This window comes from Labeo rohita, chromosome 9, assembly GCF_022985175.1.
Source record: "Labeo rohita strain BAU-BD-2019 chromosome 9, IGBB_LRoh.1.0, whole genome shotgun sequence".
NCBI classification, from domain to species: domain Eukaryota; kingdom Metazoa; phylum Chordata; class Actinopteri; order Cypriniformes; family Cyprinidae; genus Labeo; species Labeo rohita.
This window is the reverse complement of record NC_066877.1, coordinates 1,329,781-1,350,766: the sequence shown is the minus strand read 5'-3', so window position 1 is coordinate 1,350,766 and position 20,986 is coordinate 1,329,781. Positions and strand designations below refer to the sequence as shown.

At 39.1% G+C, this 20,986-nt stretch overlaps 1 protein-coding gene across 1 annotated transcript in view; it reads left to right on the top strand.

Annotated features, from left to right (window-relative positions):
* kcnj3a (potassium inwardly rectifying channel subfamily J member 3a) overlaps positions 1-8,171 on the top strand; it is a 34,516-nt gene extending 26,345 nt beyond the window's left edge. The window contains exon 4 of the mRNA XM_051119264.1: positions 6,154-8,171. Within this exon, the coding sequence (XP_050975221.1) occupies positions 6,154-6,746 (593 nt within the window). The 3' untranslated portion in view covers positions 6,747-8,171. The remainder of the gene's footprint in view (positions 1-6,153) is intronic.
* The last annotated feature ends 12,815 nt before the right edge of the window (positions 8,172-20,986 follow it).

Genomic DNA, 20,986 nt, shown 5'->3' with positions numbered 1-20,986 from the left:
GGACATTGCGCATTCTCCTAAGTTGCGAAGAGGTCCACCTGAGCCTGGCCAAACACTCTCCAAATCTGCTTCACCGCCTCGGGGTGAAGCATCCATTCCCCGGGCCTCAGCCCCTGCCTCGATAGGACGTCTCCTCCCAAGTTGAGATACCCCGGGACGTGCACTGCTCTTAGCGAGAGGAGTTTGTCCTGGGACCACACAAGGATCTGGTGCACCAGCTTGTACAAGGGGCGCGAACACAGACCTCCCTGGTGGTTGATGTAGTAGACCACCGCTGTGTTGTCGGTGCGGACCAACACATGGCGGTCTCTCAGGTCTGGGAGAAAGTGTTTCAGAGCCGAAAACATGGCCAGCATCTCCAGGCAATTTATGTGCCACGTGAGTTAGTGACTGCTCCACAGACCATGGGCAGGGTGGCCGTCCATGACCACTCCCCAACCGGTGAGGGACGCGTCCGTTGCTAGCGTTACACGGCGACAAGGAGCCCCCAGCACCGGGCCCTGAGACAAGAACCAAGGTTTGCTCCACATGTCTAGAGCACGTGGGCATCGCCGTGTGACCTTGGTCATGTGGAGCGGGTTTCCCCTCGGGGAGAACCCCTTGGTCTTGAGCCACCACTGTAGGGGTCTCATGTACAGTAGGCCAAAAGGTATCATGTTGGACGCAGCTGCCATGAGACCCAGCAGTCGTTGAAACTGCTTGATAGTGAGTGCGGTGAGGATCGACTCGATCCGTGCAGGAGACAAACGTGCCTGCATCGTGGTCCAGCTCTTTCATGTAAGCGAGAACAGCATCTCGATGCTGAACCGGCACCTGTTCTGACTGGGCCAGAATCAGACAGTCGCCGATGTAATTGAGTATATGGATGCCCTGGAGTCACAGAGGAGCCAGAGCTGCATCCACACACTTCGTGAAAGTGCGGGGGAAGAGTGCTAGGCCGAACGACGCAGCTCAAGTTCCTGAAGGGGAAGCAGCCTTAGCACCATAGCATCCAGTCCAAGAGCAGCTGGATGTATGAGAGAGAAAGATAGTGGACAATATGAGGTCTCTTAAAACTCAAACAAGTCCAACTGAGCTTGGCCTAACACCCTCCAAATCTGATCTACCACCTGAAGGTATGTAGAAAACAACAACAGTTGTTTCACCCCAAGGGGTGAAAACCCCATGGTCCTAAACCACTACTGCAAAGGTCTCATGCACAGCAGGCCAAAAGGTATCACACTGGACGCTGCTGCCATCAAGCTAACAGTCTCTGAAACTGTTTCATAGTGAATGACTGACCTAGCTTGACACTGTGCGTGGCTGTGATAACTGAATCGATACGAGCAGATGACATGGCTGTATTGCTGTCAAAACCCACACCACTCCAAGATCCTGAGGAGATCACACATGCTAATTTTACATGTGCTTCAGGATGTGGTCATGCACAGGCATTCCCAAAGTGTTTCAACACAGCATGAGTTCCCTTGAAGGGGAATTTTACGATACAATACAATATACCATTTATAATACACACACACACTAATATACCAATATAGTGTCTGAGGTACTCTCATGAACAGACAAATAAACAGAGCAGTAAACAGCACTTTTATGCAGTCCTCATTTGAAATATTTCTAATGTTTAACAAAGTGCTATAAAAGGATTTTTGATGAGTTCAGGTTTGTCTGCTCAGGAAGTCATTTTGTACTTGAAATTCAGAAGACTACAATACTTGGCCAATAAGTCAGCTGGCTGAAGGTAGCCTGCACCGTGCTGATAACTTAGGCTTCTTGCTTCTGTTCTTGTGAGAGTTTCATTGATTGTCTTCCTCTGTATTATTTTTTTTTATATTGAGGACATTTGCTTTTCATCACCGACATTGTACATTTTTTTATTGAGGTCAGATATAAGCAAGCTCAAACTAGATTCTGTTCACTGGATGGACACAAATATTGATCTCATTTCATGTGACCCTTCTTTTATTGGTCAAATCAGGATATATAAGGAAACACTTGTAATGTAACAAATAAAATAAATCTCTTCTTTAATTTTTACTTGTAGAGAACACACATAATACACAAGACTACACAAGACAACAAATCTTTAGACTTTGCAAACATTTCATGTATGAGACATTTTCATAGTTTTGTTAGTAGATTTACATTGCATGCATTGTATTTTAATTTCACACGTGAATATATGCATAAAGCACTAAAGCTAATCTTGCATGTAAATTGTCTCAAGATATAACAATTAATCTCTCAAAGCAAATCCTTTTCACCACTTTAATAAGGTCCAGAGAGACAGAGCAAAATCTAGCTAATCTGATTTTCTTAATCTGTTTCTGTTAGTTCTGGCTTGATAAGGTAAAGATGGTGCCTGGATGTTTAAACACTGTGAGACAATAAAAAGTGTGGCTGGTATGATTCACATTCATGGCTTGTTATGACTCAGTCAATTATGTCTGAGAGTTTTCGTAATTTATTTATTTCTCCATAAGTGGAAAAAGACAATACTGTTGCTGTTACGCAGTTGCTGCGTGCTGGATGGAACGAGACGAGACGAGATAACAAGCAACAATATTTAATATAAACTTCAGGTAGCACAAGCTGGAACAGGCAGGAACACAGAGCGATAATCCACACACGTAGAAACACAATTCAACAACAAAGACCGACAAGGAACTAATGACAAAGACAGATTTATAAAGGGTGTGCTAATTACAAAGACAGATGAACCAGATGACGCTAACAAGGACTAAACCAAATCAGACAGATCGACGGGGGGAGACAATGGGAGAAACCAAGAAAACAAACAGACAGAACTGTAACATTACGCCCCCCTCCGAATAGGCGCATCCTTGCGCCGTAGAAAACAAAACAGATTAGGAGGCGAAAAAAAAGAACAGAAAAACCTGAGTCTTCTGGAGGCTTCGGCGGAGGACGGAACCCCGGAAGGGGGACAAAAACCAGAGTCAACAGAGTCCAAGGGGGCGACGAAGGTGGGAGGAGCCAGGGAGGAAACAGGAGGGACCCGGAGCAGGAGGAACCTAGTATGACCCAGAACGGAGCCATGATGACCCACGGTGGAGCCGATGGAGGGAGGAACCATGGTGGAAGAAGGGCTGACGACTCCATGGGGCCGACTGACAGAGGCGGAGCAGCTGGCGGAGGAGCCTGAGGCGGAGACGGAGAGCCGAAGATCCAGGGCGACACCGAGGATCCGGAGGGCCAAGGCGGAGCCTTAGGCTCTGGCGACCAAGGCGTAGGCGGAGATCCGGAGGTCCGCGGCGGAGCCGGAGCGACAGAGGATGGAGGCTGTGCCGGAGGGAGGGAGGAGCCCAACAGAGCCGGTGGGATGGAGCGACGAGGCAAAGCCGGAGGAGTGGAGTCCCGAGGCGATGGCGGGACGACGACCGACCAAGGCGGAGCCGGAGGGACGAGGGAGCCCGGTGGAGCTGGTGGGCCGACGGGCGACGGTGGAGACGAGGAAGCTGAGAGCCGTGGTGGAGCCGCAGGGTCGGAGGGCCGAGGCGGAGTTCTGGACTCTGAGGCTGGAGGCGGAGCTGAGGGATCCTCCAGCCCTGACGCCGATGGAAGCTGGCAGACCCGCGGCGAGCCCACTGCACAGGTGGTGGGCTGAGGGTGAGCAGAGGGGCTGTCAGGGGACAGCGGTGAGCAAACATACGTTGACATAGGCAGAAGAGGGAGGGTGGGTGGGAATTCCATACAGACAGGTAGATCAGAACAGATGGATACTTCAGAGAAGAAGTCTATTAAGTCCCCAGAGTCATTTTCTAGAACTTCCATAGAAAAATCAATTAAGTCCCCAGAGTTTTGCTCAAGCTCACCCCCAGCGGTGGTGCAGTGGGCAGGGCTCTCCATAGCCCTCTCTTGCTCCACGCAGCACTCCACCTTCGCGGAAGTAGTGTCCGGCTCTCGCACCTGGTCAGACGTGTCAGGCTCTGGCTCTGTCGCTCTTGGCTCTGGCTCTTCATCTGCGGTGGGCTCGGGCTCATACTCCGCGTGTCGGGGTGATGGTTGGCTGGGCTCTGGGTCTTGAGTGGGGCTGACGTCCTTCTCGACGATGTCGACAGTCCATGACGATCCACAGGATGCCAGCACCCACTCGATGTAATTGGCGATGCTCTCTCAAGGACCCTCCCCGGACAGCTGCGCCTTGATGGTGGTGTTCAGTCCCACACGATAGAACGTGCACAAGCAGCTGTCCGGGTAGTGTGTGTGTGGCACGAGGTGCACAAAGTCTCTGGTGTGGTCCTCGAGAGAGCGATTCCCCTGCTCCAGGATAATGATCTTAACGGTGGGATCCATGATAATAAATCAAAAACAAAACACTGAGAAAAAGGACGAAAAATAAACGTAGGGGAATAACGCCGGGTAAACTGTAGTCGGTCGGTCTTTCTGTTACGCAGTCGCTGCGTGCTGGATGGAACGAGACGAGAGACGAGATAACAAGCAACAATATTTAATATAAACTTCAGGTAGCACAAGCTGGAACAGGCAGGAGCACAGAGCGATAATCCACACACGTAGAAACACAATTCAACAAAAAAGACCGACAAGGAACTAATGACAAAGACAGATTTATAAAGGGTGTGCTAATTACAAAGACAGGTGAACCAGATGACGCTAACAAGGACTAAACCAAATCAGACAGATCGACGGGGGGAGACAATGGGAGAAACCAAGAAAACAAACAGACAGAACTGTAACAGTTGCAGTTGCACTACTGATATATAAACCATATATATATATATATATATATATATATATATATATATATATTTTTTTTTTTTTTTTTTAATTTATTAAACTTTTATTCATTGTTTTTTAGTCCTGAATGAATGAATGGATAGATGGATGAGCATTTTTCTTAACTGGCTATGAATGTGGAATCAGTGTGGACAAACATGTTTCTGGTTTGAAAATGTATACACCTGCTGGACTAGAGTGTTGTTACTGCAATATTGTAATGTCAGAACTCTAGTCCAACCACAAATACATCATGAACTGTTTGTAATTCAAGCTCTGTGTGAGCACTGGTATAGAAGAAAACATATGTCTTGAACATGCTCTCTTTAAAATGGTCTTGTTAACTTTGTATGTATGGCAGTTTCATATTCGTTAAATTGGATGTGAATGCTCTCTAACTTGCAATTATTTGACTAGTACTATACTTATTCTGCAGGCAAAACAATGTTATATGGATGACAAAAACAAACCTCAATTTACTCAAATACGTTTAAAAAATCTACTTATTTTGATAAGCAAATAATTACTTAATTTATTATGAGTTATGAAATAGCTGGTCATACAGAGCCAAGTTTAGTGCATGAAAAATACGATGCAGCAGCACAAACAGAAAGGTTAGAAAAAGTGATTTATATTACTCACTTGTTGTAGCATATACTTTAATTCAGAAGAGTAAGTATTAAAGTTAAGGATAAACTAGCTACTGAAATAAGTGTATTTTCTACCGTAATGGGTAACACTTCACAATAAGGTGTGATTTGTTAACATTAGTTAATGTATTAACTAAAATGAACAAACAATGGACAACACATTTTGTGATTTTAATAATGCATTAGTAAATGCTGAAATTAATGTTAACTAAGATTAATAAATACTGTAGAAGTGTTGTTCATTCTTAAAATTATTACCATTTGATGTCTCATTTTAGTGGTTGGGGCTTAATTAACGTTTAGGTTGCACTTTATTTTAAGGTCCAGTTCTTGCTCTGAACAAACCACTCCTAATAAACTCCTAATTTGCTGCTTATTAATAGTTAGTAAGTAGTTGTGAAGTACTAATAAACAGCCCATATGCTAATAATAGGCATGCTAATAAGTAACTAGTTAATAGTGAAAATCGTTCCCTATACTGTTCCCTATAGTGTTACTGTTTACTACATTTTAGAACAATTCTTAGCCAGAATGTTTGAGGAATGTCAGGTAACACTTTAGTTTAGCAACCCCATGAACTAAAGTATGACTGAATATGTCAATACTGTCTTGCACTGAACATAAAGAACTGAGTATGATACTCTTCAGAGTGCAGCAATGCTTTTCCGTTTTAATCCTTTTAACGTTTAATCTTTGACCACTTCGTTTATTAAACCATCTGTTCCTTTTCATGTATTTTCTCTGATAGGCATGACTTGTCAAGCGCGGACGTCATACACAGAGGATGAGGTGCTGTGGGGCCACAGATTCTTCCCAGTCATCTCTCTGGAGGAGGGCTTCTTTAAAGTTGATTATTCTCAGTTCCATGCCACATTTGAAGTTCCTACACCTCCCTACAGTGCGAAAGAGCAAGATGAGGCGTTGCTCATGTCCTCTCCACTCATGGCCCCATCTCTGTGCAACAGCGGAGAGAAGAACAGCTCCCTGGACTGCTTGGAACTGCTGGAGGATTCAGAGAGCACGAACAAATTACCAGCCAAGGTGCAGAAGATGACAGGTAGAGACGGGCTGCCCAGGAAGCTCCTGAGAATGAGCTCCACCACATCAGAAATGACATACAGCCTTGGCGAACTGCCCATGAAGCTCCAACGCATCAGTTCTGTGCCTGGGGTCTCAGAGGAAAAGCAGGTTACCAAGACAACTAAGATTGCCACAGAGGCCATCAGCAAATCGGTTGCGGACTTGCCACCGAAACTGCAAAGACTGGCTGGGGGAGGAGGCCGCATGGACGGACACCTGCCCCCCAAACTCCGAAAGATGAACTCTGATCGCTTCACATAGAAGAACTTTCTTCTTTAGCTGCTGTCAAAAGGGCCCTCATATAATTTGAGAAGTTTAGCATGTATATAGAGACAGATACACCTTATATGCATTACTAATGAAGTAGGTTATCATACTTCAGAAACGTCTGTTCCTGTGGTGGCTTCATATGCAGTGAACAGACTCTTTCAGGTTGTTGTTACCACAAGCACAATCTGGTATGGATGACACCCTCAAGAGCATGTTAAAATATCTCTCCCTTTGATAGCATGACAAGCTGTATATATTTATTTGCCAAGGAAATGTTACCAAATATTCATTTTTCCAAGCTATATGGTGGCATAGCGGGCAGTTCGTCCTGTGTGGCTAATTAGGAGCTCAGGTCACACAGTTGCGTTACCATTATATCATTATACCTGTTCACTGAGCTTATGTTACGATGCATGTTTAACTTAAGAAAGGTGATAAATAGATGTTTAGAATAACATACACTAATTAATTGTTTTAGTGTTTCAGTATTTATTTATTTTTTCTCCAAAGCATGGTTGCTAACTGATAGATCAGTAATGCCAATAATCCTCTTAGATCAAAAACATAATTAGTTAAGTAATTATTTATAATAATAAAGCTACTGGATACAGAACAAACATTACTGAAAATTATCAATGAATACTTGACTATGGTAAGCATTTTATGGCTTTTATATTTATTGAGAACATTAGAAAAGGGGGGAAATAGAAAAATCACTTTGGAAAATCTGTCACCTCCTTCATAACAGTTCACCCAGTAATGCCCCCCTCCTCCCTCAAGTGGTTTGAATACTATCTTTTATTTTAAATAAGAAGATGCTCCGCAAAAAGTTGATGCTGTACTTTTTAAAAGAATGGATGCAGAAAGAATAAAATAAAATAAATAAATACATAACATTGGTAAAAACATATTTTCAATAGGTCCCATTAGTTAACATTAATTAATGAATTAACTAACAATTAATAATACATGTGTTGCAGTATTTATTGACCTTTGTTAATGTTAGTTTTGTAACGATAAATGATTTTCATGTATTACTAAAAGTTTAAATTAAAATGAAAATCAACTAAGATTAATACATGCTTTAGAAGTATGTTTAACTGTAGTTAGGTAACATGAAAAACAGTGAAAAATACTTCTGAAGCATTTAATAATCTAAGTCTAGTGGAGCATTTTATTGTAAAGTGATACCAAACAGTCTAAAAGAATGTACACTATATTCCAAGCTGAAAATGTTCTTCTTTTTCATAGTTTGAAATTACACAAGGACAGAATTTTCTTCTTTGGACTAGCTATCCATTTTACTGTAACAGCAATACTGAATGGTTGATGAATTCCAAATATGTGTAACCATTTAGCAAACTGATCTTGTTTAAACCTGCAACATCAAATTATACACATTTTATTAAAGGTGAACTGTATTTTTTTTTTTTTAATACTGTCTACCATCCTAGCTTCATATGCATAAGCCATTCTTAGCTTGATTTCTCCAAAAAGAGTGAACACCCCATACCACCCCATTTTTGCAAACAGTGGTGAATGTACTTTTCATTTCATCAATAACAACAACAACAACAACAACATCTTTGGTGAACAAAATGTGTTTTATTAACGTTAGTAACGTTAATTTAGTGGAGGATATTTTGTGATTACATTGCACATTGCTTTTCTGTGATGATAGTGGTGCAATTGCACACTTCACCTTAAATAGTGGACATTTCAATATCTTTTACAGCAAACAGTTTCTAAAACTGATTACTTGACAGGGACTTTGAAAAATGTCTTTGATGTGCTTTCAGGACATTAGGACTCAATGTAATCCCTTCAATTCACATTATTAAATTATTTCTTCGTAATAAGTCAGGTGAAGACTCAAGGAATGAAATATCTGATTCTGCCTCTTCAACTTTTAATAACCCTGGACTTAAGTGCACCTTCTGCCTTATTGAAAAGGATTTAAAGGAAGGTTAATTCTACTCCCCCCACCACCACCACTGCCATTTCTTTTAGAATTTAAATGTAATGTTGGGTGTCTACGCAGTCAGTGAAGTAGAACCGAGCATTAGAAACCTTGATTGGCTGATCCTTTAAAGTGTTGCAGTAGTGTCTGAATCCTGTTAATGCACCCTCACTGAGCACCTCTCCCCCAAGAGATTTTTTTGCCTGAATTGCCATGGAGATCCCTGCTCTTTCGTCCATTAGCCGCAGCATCATTTAAAAAAGAGAGCTGTCACTTGAGTGTTTTACACCTGCACCCTTATAGATCACCACTGCTATATAAGATGAACAGATGACAGGTGAATTGAAATCTACTCCAACCATAAGCAGTGGCACTAAATAGTCTGGTGACTCACTATCATCCTCTCAATCACTTCTTTCTATTGCTGGCTTTGTTATTTAAGTCTTTCTGACTCTCCATAGCAGGTTGGTGGTCATTATCAATGAAGAAAAGAATGTGGTTTGAGGCTGAAACCAATACCCAATTAAATGTTGTCTATAAAACCAGACTTTAATGAACAGTTTGTTAATTAGTTCTATTGATTTCAGAGCTGGGTCATTCACAGGAAACATTGCTATTAGTGTCTGGTAATTTCAGCAAGGTGGCCTTCATATGCTATTGGGAATTTCGTAAATAGGAGTTGACGACTTGGATATTGCACATAAAAGGCCCCCCTTATTATAATTATGACTGGAAAAATATTTTGATAGTTGAGTTAGTATGACAAACATTGGATACGAAAAAAAAATTCTGTAGTGAATGGTAGGTTCATCAATTCTTCTAAATGCTGTGTTAGCTGTCACATTAAATTTTGATTTATAGTCAGTATTCTTTGGTTGTGGCAAGAACAAAACATTAACATATCAAAAAATGTGAGTAAAGCTCATTATATTACAAAAGTTCATTATCCTCTTAATTATCAGTCAAATTAAACCATATTTCTGAAAATTAACCAGCTGCATTGTTGTTTGGAATGTTTATTGAGAGACAGATTATTTTCCTTATCCAATTAAAACTTTAATCACTTCTTACTCTGTGCGATCCTGGAGTTTGAGCGGGAAGAAAAGCTCCAACTTTCAAACAAAGAACGACAACAAACCCTCCTTAATCCAAACAATATGACAAACTCCCTTCCCCAATCTGGGGCCCATTCTTCGTACGTCGCTTATTACATCTGAGATCAAATGACACATCAAAGATGATATCATCGCGCTAATCATAATCTGGATAATTCGCTTCTTCAAATGCACCTGTTGTTGATGATTAGTATGGCTGGATTGAGTTTCAAAGGGGCTATGTATCAATACACGAAACCGTGATCAGCAATGTAGCGATTGGCTGGCGGCAAGACAGCAATGTAATGACATCATATATAATTAAAAAAGACACCTGGCAAAAACTTGACAAATTTCTGGACTTTTATAAGGAAACAGCCAAGCGAACAAAACTACATAAATGTTATAACAGATCAATGAAATGTGCACTGTGATCAGTGAAATGTGTTATTATGTTGTTTTTATTTTTTTACATGATTCCCAATTATTTATATTCTCGGTTTCTAATATTTGTACAGGCTTTACATTTTTTTTTTTTTTTTTAAGTGTAATAATTAGCAATTCATTTAATTTTATCTTTGAAACAAATTTGTTATGTGACAGCATTAATTAAAGTTTAAAAGTGTATAGCATGTGTGTAAGATTCTAATACATTTATAAAGTAATCATTTTATAACGAATAAATCTTTTTAATGAGTAAACCTGGCTGTGTCTATTATAGACTACACAACATTATTATATTATTTTCAAATTCATTTTTAGATTATTATTATTTAAAATTATTGTCCCCGGATCAATAGTACTCCTGTAATAAAGTAGTAGTGGCTGGGACAGATTTTAAGTATCTATTCTGCTTAAATGCAATCTGCTTAGATGCAATCTAATCCTGTTTACATGAAATAACCCTGCTCCTGAACAGGTTCAAGCTTAAGGACCTGTTGCTATGACAGCAAGTCCGGGATGAACATCGAAGAACCAAACAATCCAAGATCATGCCAAATCGTCAACAGTCAAATCCAGCTAACTGAGTTAGTGATGTACGAATAACGGGCCCCTGCTTTTACTTCACACCACTCACATACTCAGGTCTGGAACCCTACAAACACAGATGATACAGTGAAACCTTTCAGTGAAAACAACCTACAGTGAAACAATGCTTTCAGCATTTTTTAAACGTCACTTGACCAATATGTAGTAGAATATCCTTTTGTAGAAACATTTCTTATAAGATACATTCTCAAAAAGTTTTTTTTTTTTTGGAAAAATATATAAATTAATAATAAAAAAAAAAAAAATACATTGCATTATACAATGGCAGTCATTTCCTGTTGCACTGAGAATGTAAGGTAAATGTGGTGATTTTGCTTTGACACTGTGCTTAAGTGGAATGCTATGGTCAAATCCTCAATACACCGTCGCTATTCAGGTAAAAAATAAATAAATAATTAGAAAATAAATAAATACATAGGAAAATCTCGCATATGCCAGTTTTTACTGTAGATTTGTGTTTTAGCTGCGGAACAGAGTGAGTGGGGATATCTGCACAACTAACTGTGGATACTGTAGAGAAATTAACTTCCTTGTTAATTATCTGTATACTTGCATAGATTCACAAGCACAAGTTGGAATCGTGTCTAAAATATGAATGAAAGAATTTCCATCTCACGTTCACAGGCATGTTACATTCCAATTTTAAATGCAATCCAGATTTACATTGTACATTAACATAAGAATGGCACAGCATTTTCAAAGAACTGTTTTGGAACCTCTACATCAAATCATTCTGCTTTTTTTCTGCTGTGCAAAATGGCTGCAATTACCCACAAAATAAAGTGATTTTTAAACACAAATAGTTCATGTAAATTAACTCCATTCAAAAGCTATATTATTAAAATACCTCACATACAGTCTCCATTTGCTAAGAGTTTGATGTGTCAGCCATTCATTTGCACTTATAAAAGCTCTTTTTCTCATTTCATTGAGAAAGGATCTGAATGGCCAAGGCTAAATTTAGAGTGTTGACTTTGTGTTAGGTGCTGAGTGTGCCTGTTTTGTTTCCTTGTTGACCTACTGCTGAGTGGAACTTGCATGGATTTAAATTGTCTAATCTACTTGAGCTGTGCATGTTCCAAATAACATCCCTCACACATTTGGTTTAGTTCTGCCTGTCCTTCATGCAGAAGTTGGATTACCCATATGGCATCTACTGAATTAGGTGGAATTGTGCAGAAATGCAAATATCAAGACAAATGTTGCATCAAGAGTAGTCTTTTCCTCTAAAATGTGTTTTGCTTTTACATCTCTCAGTGTAGGATTTCTCGTATCAAGCACCAGTGAATGCACTTAAAGTAGTTACCACTCAGAAGAGATCAGCCCTAATACTGAATTACTCACTCCATTAGAAGCACAGGTGTTTGGCTCAAGACTCAACATGTAGGAAGCAGGCAGATGTCTGGCACTTTCCCTAAAGCTTCTTATGTTATTCTATCTTGCTGTCCTGTGGCATGATTTCCCTGGGATAAAAAAGGATCCATAATGAACTTCCATAATAAAGAGAAAACTGTCCTGTTTGTTCACTGTTTGTCATGCATTACCTTTCAATAATGTCTTCTTCTTCTTCTTCTTCTTCTTCTTAATTCATTACAAACCCACATATGGTCCTAAACTAGCTAGCCCGTACTAACTGACAGCTTTTAAATTTATAGATATGAGGATTTTACAAAATTAATTACAAAATCTGTCACTGGTGTGGTACCCTTTCAAAATGTGCTAATATGTGTTACTGAGGAACTAATATACACCCTTTGGGTGTACCTTTTAAATGTGTACCACCAGTGACAACTTTTGTACCAATGTTCCAGGGTGGCAAAAAAATGCTACCATTATATGAAAAAAATAACAGTAAATAAAATAGTATAATAATATTTTGTTTAATATCTGGAAACAGTATATTCTTACAGTATACAGATTCTACCCTGAGTATGACATTTAGATCCTTTTTCAAATCAACAGAAATCAGTTACTTTCTGAAAGCTCAGACCAAAGATCATCCATGTGTGTGCAATCTGGATGTTTTCAGTAAATGGTACTTGTAAGTGTTTAATATAAAGTCATCAAATCATTTATGGGTGACTGAGAGCTCATTAGATAATTACCAATCATTAGTCATTCCTTAATCCTCTCTTCTAATGTTCTCTCAGTATATTCTATCCACACTTCCGTCTTTACATCCCCCTTTCATCCTTCTCTTCATTTCTCTCTCCTCCTCATCCTGTCCCTTGTGAGAGCACCTCTGTGTGGCTTTGCTGACGTACAAGTGATTAGTCTGAGTTAGGCTGCAGAGACGTGGGGGAATATTTGATTCACAGCAGCTGCCCTCTTTACTGTGGAGTGTACAGATGGGGGTGCACCTGCGTCCCTCAGCCTTTTCACATACACACACTCATGTGTAGTGGGTACACATAAAGATATGCACACACAAACAGATAAACTCAAGCACACACACATAAATATACAGATGCTTAAAAAATATTTATCACATTATATAGCATTCTTTTTTGTTGTTCATCTGTTTATGTAGATCATACCCTAAATGTTGTGTCAGGCTACGGAAATGCTTAAATGGACTTTTTGAAGTGCCCATGTTTGGATATTTTTTTAAATGATCGCTCATTCCCCAATGCAGTAATTCCTTTGGAGAATGGAAGCATTGCTCACGACCGCAACATTGTGATTACAACAGGGTGTGCCCCATGGTACATGTTGTACATTCCCTCATATTGTACTTTCTCCTGTTTTTGGATGGCCTAATCAAAGAACTTTATGAGACTGTTTAGCCGTTTATGCCTTTCTCCACACTGTTCTTGGGATTCTGCTTTTCCACATTCAGACAGCAATAGCTTAACTGTATGTTTTGAACAACTCTTTTCTCTCTCCGATTCAATGCAACATTGCTTTCAGAGCACAGCATGTTTTTCCTTCTCAGGGAACCAGGTTACGTACATAACCTTGAATGTACATAAGCCCCAAAAGACTGTAAAATGTTTACACAAGTACAAATGATTCAACCCAAAAGGACTTGGGATCCTGAAACTGAATCCACATCCACACTATAAAATCCTAATGAACGAGTGAGGAGAGGACCAGCCGCACAAACATCCTGCATCCTGCATACTTGATAACTCCTTTTAAGCAGCTTCAGTCAAGGTAGAGTGAGCTCTGATGCCTAGAGGCGAAGCGATACTGTGCGCCTCACAGACAAAAGAAATTGCATTAGGAACCTAATGTGTTATGGTCTGTTTGGTGGCAGTGGATCCTTGGTTGTGCCAGCCAAAACAGATAAAAAGTTGATTGGTTCTACACCACCAGCCTGAGTTTTCGATGTAAATTGAAAGGCCCTGGACTGGACATAACCTATTCAAACTTTCCTGCTCTGGCATGTCAAATGGTAAGTCAAAGGCATCTGATAATGCTTCTAACACAAAAAAATCCCAGGAAGGAACTCATGGTCTGTAGTTAGACCTAAGCCACCTGGCACCACACAGGAAATGAGATACAAGTTGACTTCCCATAGAAGCCTTGTCAATGTGAACGTGGCAAGAAGTGGCCATTTACAGCTTTAGTGTAGAAGGAGTCGCCCTGCTGAGATACTATTGTTAGAATTCCAGCAATAAACCAACCGGACAGCTAACTGAATTCAAGAGATGCTCCTCACACTGCGATGCATTATGTGAGCATAAAGGAGTTTTAGGGAGTTTTAGGATCGAGAATGGTATCAATGACCTCTGTCAAAAGACAGAGGCCTATAAGATGGTACCCCAACCAGACCTCAGTCTCTAAATTTCCAGTCGGGGGAGAATGACTGCCCCCTGAAACTGGACAGAAGGTCCCTCCTGGTTGGAATCTCCCACGTAGAGCCTTCCAGGAGAGACACCAAGTTTGAAAATCATACTCAGGCTGGCCAGAATGAAGCTACAAGTATTGTACTGTATTTTAACTAACACTAGCTAGAACTCCTAGGAGCAGAGCATTTAGGGGAAAAGCATACAGCTCCAACGGGGTGAATGAGAGGGGACAATGGGTTGTCTTCTTGGAGGCAAACAAGTCCACTTCCATTCGGTTGTTCTACGCCATTTCTGAATAGAGTTAATAATTTCTGCCTCTGCCCCTGTCTTGACAGAATGTCTGCTTACCAATTCAGGTCTCCAGGGAGGTCAGCTGCCTTCAGGGAGAGAAGTTTGTCCTTAGCCCTAAGCATCAACATGAAAAGAGGGCAAGAATGCAGCCTGTCCTGGTGATTTTTGTAGGACACTACTGATGTTTGTCCACATCAAACATCACATTGTTTGTCCACATCAAGGGTCTCCAAATTTGGTCCTGGAGGGCCAGTGTTCTGCAGAGTTTAGCTCCAACCCCTAATTAAACACACCTGAACCAACTAATCAAGGTCTTACTAGGCATGCTAGAAACTTCAAGGCAGATGTATTGAGATTGGAGCTAACACAGTCCTCATTTCTAGCCAATTTATGTGCCTAAAAATGAGGGCCTTCCTAGTGCCCACAACCTGGACTGCCCATGAGAGAGGCATCCGTTGTGATAGTCTTGTGATGGCAACATGCCTCAAATGAGGGACCCAAGGTCAGAAACTTGGGATAAGTCCAAACAGAAAGGGTATGAAGCCCTCACCATGTGACCCTCATCACATGCAGTGAATTTCACAAGGAGTGGACATCACTGGGCCTCATGCGCGGTAAACTCAGCAGTATTACGTTGACAGCTGCAGACAGACAAACCAAAAGTGTCTGGAACTGATGGTCAAAAATTCCCTTTAAGTGCCATACCACAAGAAATTTGTCATCTGTCTGAGACACAACATGCTTTTCTTGTAGTTCAACCTCAAACCCACCTCAAGTGATCCAGAGCAATATCTCAATAATGAGCACTTTTGAGTGACACTTTTAGACTTTGTTTAAGGGTGCATTTTTGGAAGATAATTCTTTATTGGCAGACTGGGCCGCACACTTTTACCACATTTTACAACCCGGATGTTTATCTGATTCCTGGTTCCAAGGTTTTGTCTATCTGAACAGGTTTCTATTTTTTCAGTATTTTTTAGTATTTAGTATTTTTTTAGTACAACAATATGATATAGTGATCTCCCAGCATCAGCTACTGATGCACCATCAAGTAAACCAGCTAATGTTTTGATAGTAAATAAGATGCTGCATGACTTTCCATATTCCTCCTTTGTTTCTGCTATGATTGAGCTGTGATGAGCAAGTCCTTTTGAGGCATCAGTGATGCAATACCTCAGTGGGCGGTGCTAGAGCATCATCCAATTAACTGGCATGAGTCTATTTGGGCTTCAGACAATCATTACACCTGGAGGGTGTTCTCATTAGTTACTACTTACTGCCGCAGCACTGGTATCTGGCTTAAAGTGCTAGTGTAGTGGTAACACTTTAGAATAATGGTCTATTGTTAACAAGTATGCAGGAGGTAAGAGGTAGTACTACATTAACACTGAGCTTAATACTACTAACTAATATGGAAGCAAGATGAGCTAAGCAGTAAGTAATAGGACAAAGGCAGTTCCTTATTAGGTATTTAATGATTACCAAATAAAAATATCCTGATTAAGAACTACTTGCTAGCTATGATCAATTAATACAGAATAACCAATAAATTAATAATCACAACAGTAACGTCTAAAAAGTATTAAATTACTTGTGAAATTGATGTCAATCCCTCACTAATTACTCAAGAGTTACCCTGTCAGCCCACAGGAACTACTAGTGATCTGGACCATTATTGTAAAGTGAAAAACAAGTTAAGTAAAGTAAAAACCTTTCATTAATTACTCAAGCATTACCTTGTCAGCCCTTAAGAGCTACTAGTGATCTGGATCAATATTTATTAAAATGAAAGACATGTTAACAAGTTAAACAACTTAATTGCTCACTAATACTCAAGCATTACCTTGTCAGCCCCCAGAAACTACTAGTGATCTGGACCATTATTTTAAAGTGAAAAACACATTAACAAGTTAAACAACTTAACATGTCACCAATACTTAAGTGGACTGACAAGGTAACACTTGATTAGTTAGTGAGGGGTTAATGTGTTTTTCACTTTAAAATAATGGTCCAGATCACTAGTAGTTATTGTGGGCTGACAAGGTAAAGCTTGAGCAATTTGTGAGGGGTTGACATTGATTTCACACGTAATTTATTAAATACTTTAATATGTTTTATATCTGACATATACAGTACAGCCATACATTTCTGAAGCCCTAGGGATATTTTAACCTAACATACATTGTAATCAGGAAGATGTTGTTTTGTGCTTAACACAGTGCAGTCAGTGTCTTTATTAAGGATGCTAATTGTTTTTGACAAGAGACCATCAATGTTTATATTCATATTCTAAAGAGAAGTCTTTCCCAGGATACTGTCACTATCTTGGTGTTTTAGAGTTGGAGACATATTGAACTGAACTGATCTGCTTTTCACACATATTGACTTCTGTAAAGTAGCATTGTGATGGCAAAATGTGATGGCTGTGATGATTTAATTTTTAGCTTTCGTAGAGAAAAGAGAAATGTGGACAGGTGATTGGGAGTGGGCGTTATTTGCTTTATTCTCACTTATTTGTTTAATCTGTTTGGGTGGTGAGGTGGCTCAGTGGGTAGCACTATCAACTCACAGCAAGAAGATCCCTGAGTCCTGGCTGAATCAAGAAGACTTTCTGTGTGGAATCCCCACATTGGTGTGGGTTTTATTCTGATCCTCCAGAAACTGTATTTATTGATTAATGTTGTAATAATATTCCATACAGTACTACAATAAATGGGCTTCAAAATAGTGCCTGATCTTGTGCAAACTATCTTGTCACTCAGGACCTCCACTGATTGTTGGTCTGAATGCAAGAAAACATCTTATGAATGTCTTATTATACATCTTAGAACTGAATGTCAGAATGTGCCAGGGTGCATTTTATGCTATGATTCCAACTTTAACTGTTTGAAGCTAACACAACATGCACCCCCATCCCTGCGTCTAGCAGGTGAACAGACTTTTTTCATGATGATAGTCAGACAGCAGACAAAGTAAAAGGGAAATAACTTACGAACTTGCTTCATTAAAGTCAAGTCACATTTATTTATATAGTATATAGTATCATTATCCAGCTTGAGTTTGTTCAGTTTTGATTCAGTTCAGTACAGTGTTGCAAAGTTTATTAATTGTAAAACAAATTAAATTCAGCTATTAATCAGCTCTACAGAAGAGAAGAATGTCATTATTCTTCTCAATTTAGCTCATTGTTGATTTGGTTCAGTAACTGTATCAGTGTTGCAAAGAAAAGTTAATCAGTTGAAATGAGTTCAGACAGAAGATTATCCAACTCAGCTCAGTTCAGTTCAAGTTATGTTCTGATCTGATCTGATCAGTACTTATTGATTTTAAACCCTAAATGAGCAAGCCAAAGGTAGCAGTGGCAAGGAACCAAAAGTGAAATACCAAGTTCAGTCGAAGGCTGGTTCTTCTCTGCCTAAACATAGTGTACAAACATAGTGTAAATTATTATTCCAGGCTGTATCAACCTAACATCATCAATTGTCAGATTTTGTGGACTGATATTATTAAAAATTCAGCATTTAACTCCTTCCGCTTGGAAAGAACTTACTTGCAGGTAAAGCTTACCTGCAGTTCATTTTTTACTGATACAATATGTGTGGACAGATCAGAGAGCAGGCACAAGCCCATAAAACTGCCACTAATTAACCGTAATAAACTGCAGTGTGTGGTTGCATGCAGGGATACCATGGCAGAAAATGCTCCTTATATCAGATTGAAAAAAATGTATTGTTTATTTCTATAGATGGATATTGTCAAGTAGCACTTTTTGTATTTTTGTGTCTGAGTATAACAGGATATTTTATGAGCATTTGTTTCTTTTATTTTGTTTTTCCTATGAGGGATTGTCAGGATGTATGAAGAGTTTATTTATTTATTTATTTATTTTCTCTTACAAATGGTTGGAGAGGATCTGAAAGCTTAGTTGGATGAATGATATAAGGCAAAAAGGAAAGTTGTGTCACTGGCTTTATTAGTTATGTAAGTTTACATGTTAAAGAACAATTTTAAGTGAAAAAGTATTACTATATGTTCTTGTAATGCAGGGATGCAAAATATACACCAAATATACAATCTTTTTCAGTACACATGTTTAGAGGCCTTGCCCTTCACCGCTCAGGTAGAAAGAGTCTGGCAGAAAGAAGATAAAAGACCCTCAACAGCAAAAATGATTATAGATTATAGATTATAGAAATAGATTAATTTATGACAAGAGTGCACCTCAGAAATCTACATCATAACAGGAGTTCTGACCTTTGTCACAAAAAGACTTTCTTCGTTGCCTTTTTACCTATCACGCAATGTAACTCTTAAGAAATTATACATCAACTGAAAACTTAAAATCTCAAAATTCATCCTTTGAAAGCCATTTTAAAATCAGACATTGCATTACCATGGAAACTGTAAATCAAAATCATATTATAAAATGTTTTCATTCATGAATTATAAAAATGTAACTTTGGATAGTGCATTTTTTTATGTCTATGTTTAAGATAGGGAGAGACAGTTAAAGGGTTAATGTTTAGCATTTCATAGCTGTACAGTATTATGCAGTTGTTTTGTTACTTTTTCCTCACAGTATTTACAATGTTTTTTTTTTTTTGTTTGTTTGTTTTTTTACAGAATGTCTTTTACATTTTGTCAATATTTTGTCATGTAATATTCATTCATTTTACTCAGCAGACTAAAGTGAATTTAGGCAATGAAAATAACATTTTAATTGACAATAATGTGACGATTTACAAAAATGTGCACCCAACTGGGGTTATGTTCCACTTTTGATTAATTTGCTCATAAGATGTTGTTCTTTATTTTTTTCCTGCTTGCTACTTGCCATTTGTCTGTTACAGATATTGGTATATCTGATTTGGAATTATTTGGAATGGAGGATCCATTTAGCTTGTAACATGGGGTTTGGGTTTTGTTTCATGTTCATGTTTTCATGTCTATTATTTTATTTTATTTTATTATTTTTCTTCATGCTGTTTGTGTCTTACTTCCCTTGCCCTCTTGTATTCCTGCTATTGGTTTCCTAGTTCAATGTATCATGTTCTCATTGGTTGTTCTAGTCATGTGTCTGTTTGCTCACTGGTTGGTTTGTGTCATGTGACCTTCATTGTTTGGTATAAGTAGCCCTCATGTTGCCATTGTCTCTTTTCGTTTATTGAAGCAAAGAGTGTAGAATACCAAGAGGCAAAACGCTGATGCTTTTTTGGTAACAGCCACTAGGTGGCGCTTCGGTAGCGGGTCCACCATTTCGGATGGATATATATATATATTGTCTAACATTCCCAATTTTCTGATGCATGTCCTTAATTTAATTTTTCTATGTTGGTATTAATTCAGCATTTATAATGCTAATACTTGCACTTAAAACTTCAACCGAAATTGACATGGTTTCTAGAAAGCAAAGATTTGTGAAAAATAAATGAAAGCCTGTTTTTGATTATCACTAGTCTAGTGATTATACATTATTCTGTGTTATCATCATTTTTTTTATTGCAATAATAAACAAAGATTACAGTATGTACAAAACATACAAAAATCATTTCAATAATAAACGACTTATCGTTTAATAGTTAACAGAAGTACAGCAACTCTTAAGAAATAAACAGAAAGGAGTAAAAAATGTATTAAAAAGTTGTCATCATTCAGGATGTGTATTTAGCTTTAATGTAGTTTTTTTTTTTTTTAAAAAAAAAACAAAGCAAGCTGATATTTGCCATAGCGACAGCAAGAAGCTAGTGGACTGCCAAGTCGCATTCACTCTAAAATGGCGGAAGCGTAGGGCTGCTGCTGGACGCCGCTGTTGCAATGGAATGTTCTATTAGCTTTCACTTCTTGTCAATGTAAGTTCTTTGATTGAAGTATGTAACCTGCTGTTGATGAGTTCCTGTTCCTATTCCTGTTCATGCTCATGCCTGTTTCATGCCAGGCCAAGTCTGTTTATGCCAAGTCTGTTTCTGTCAAGTCTGTGCCAAGTCAAGCCATAGGCAAGTCAAGTCTTTGTTCATTGTTTAGATTACGTTTGGATTTTGGATT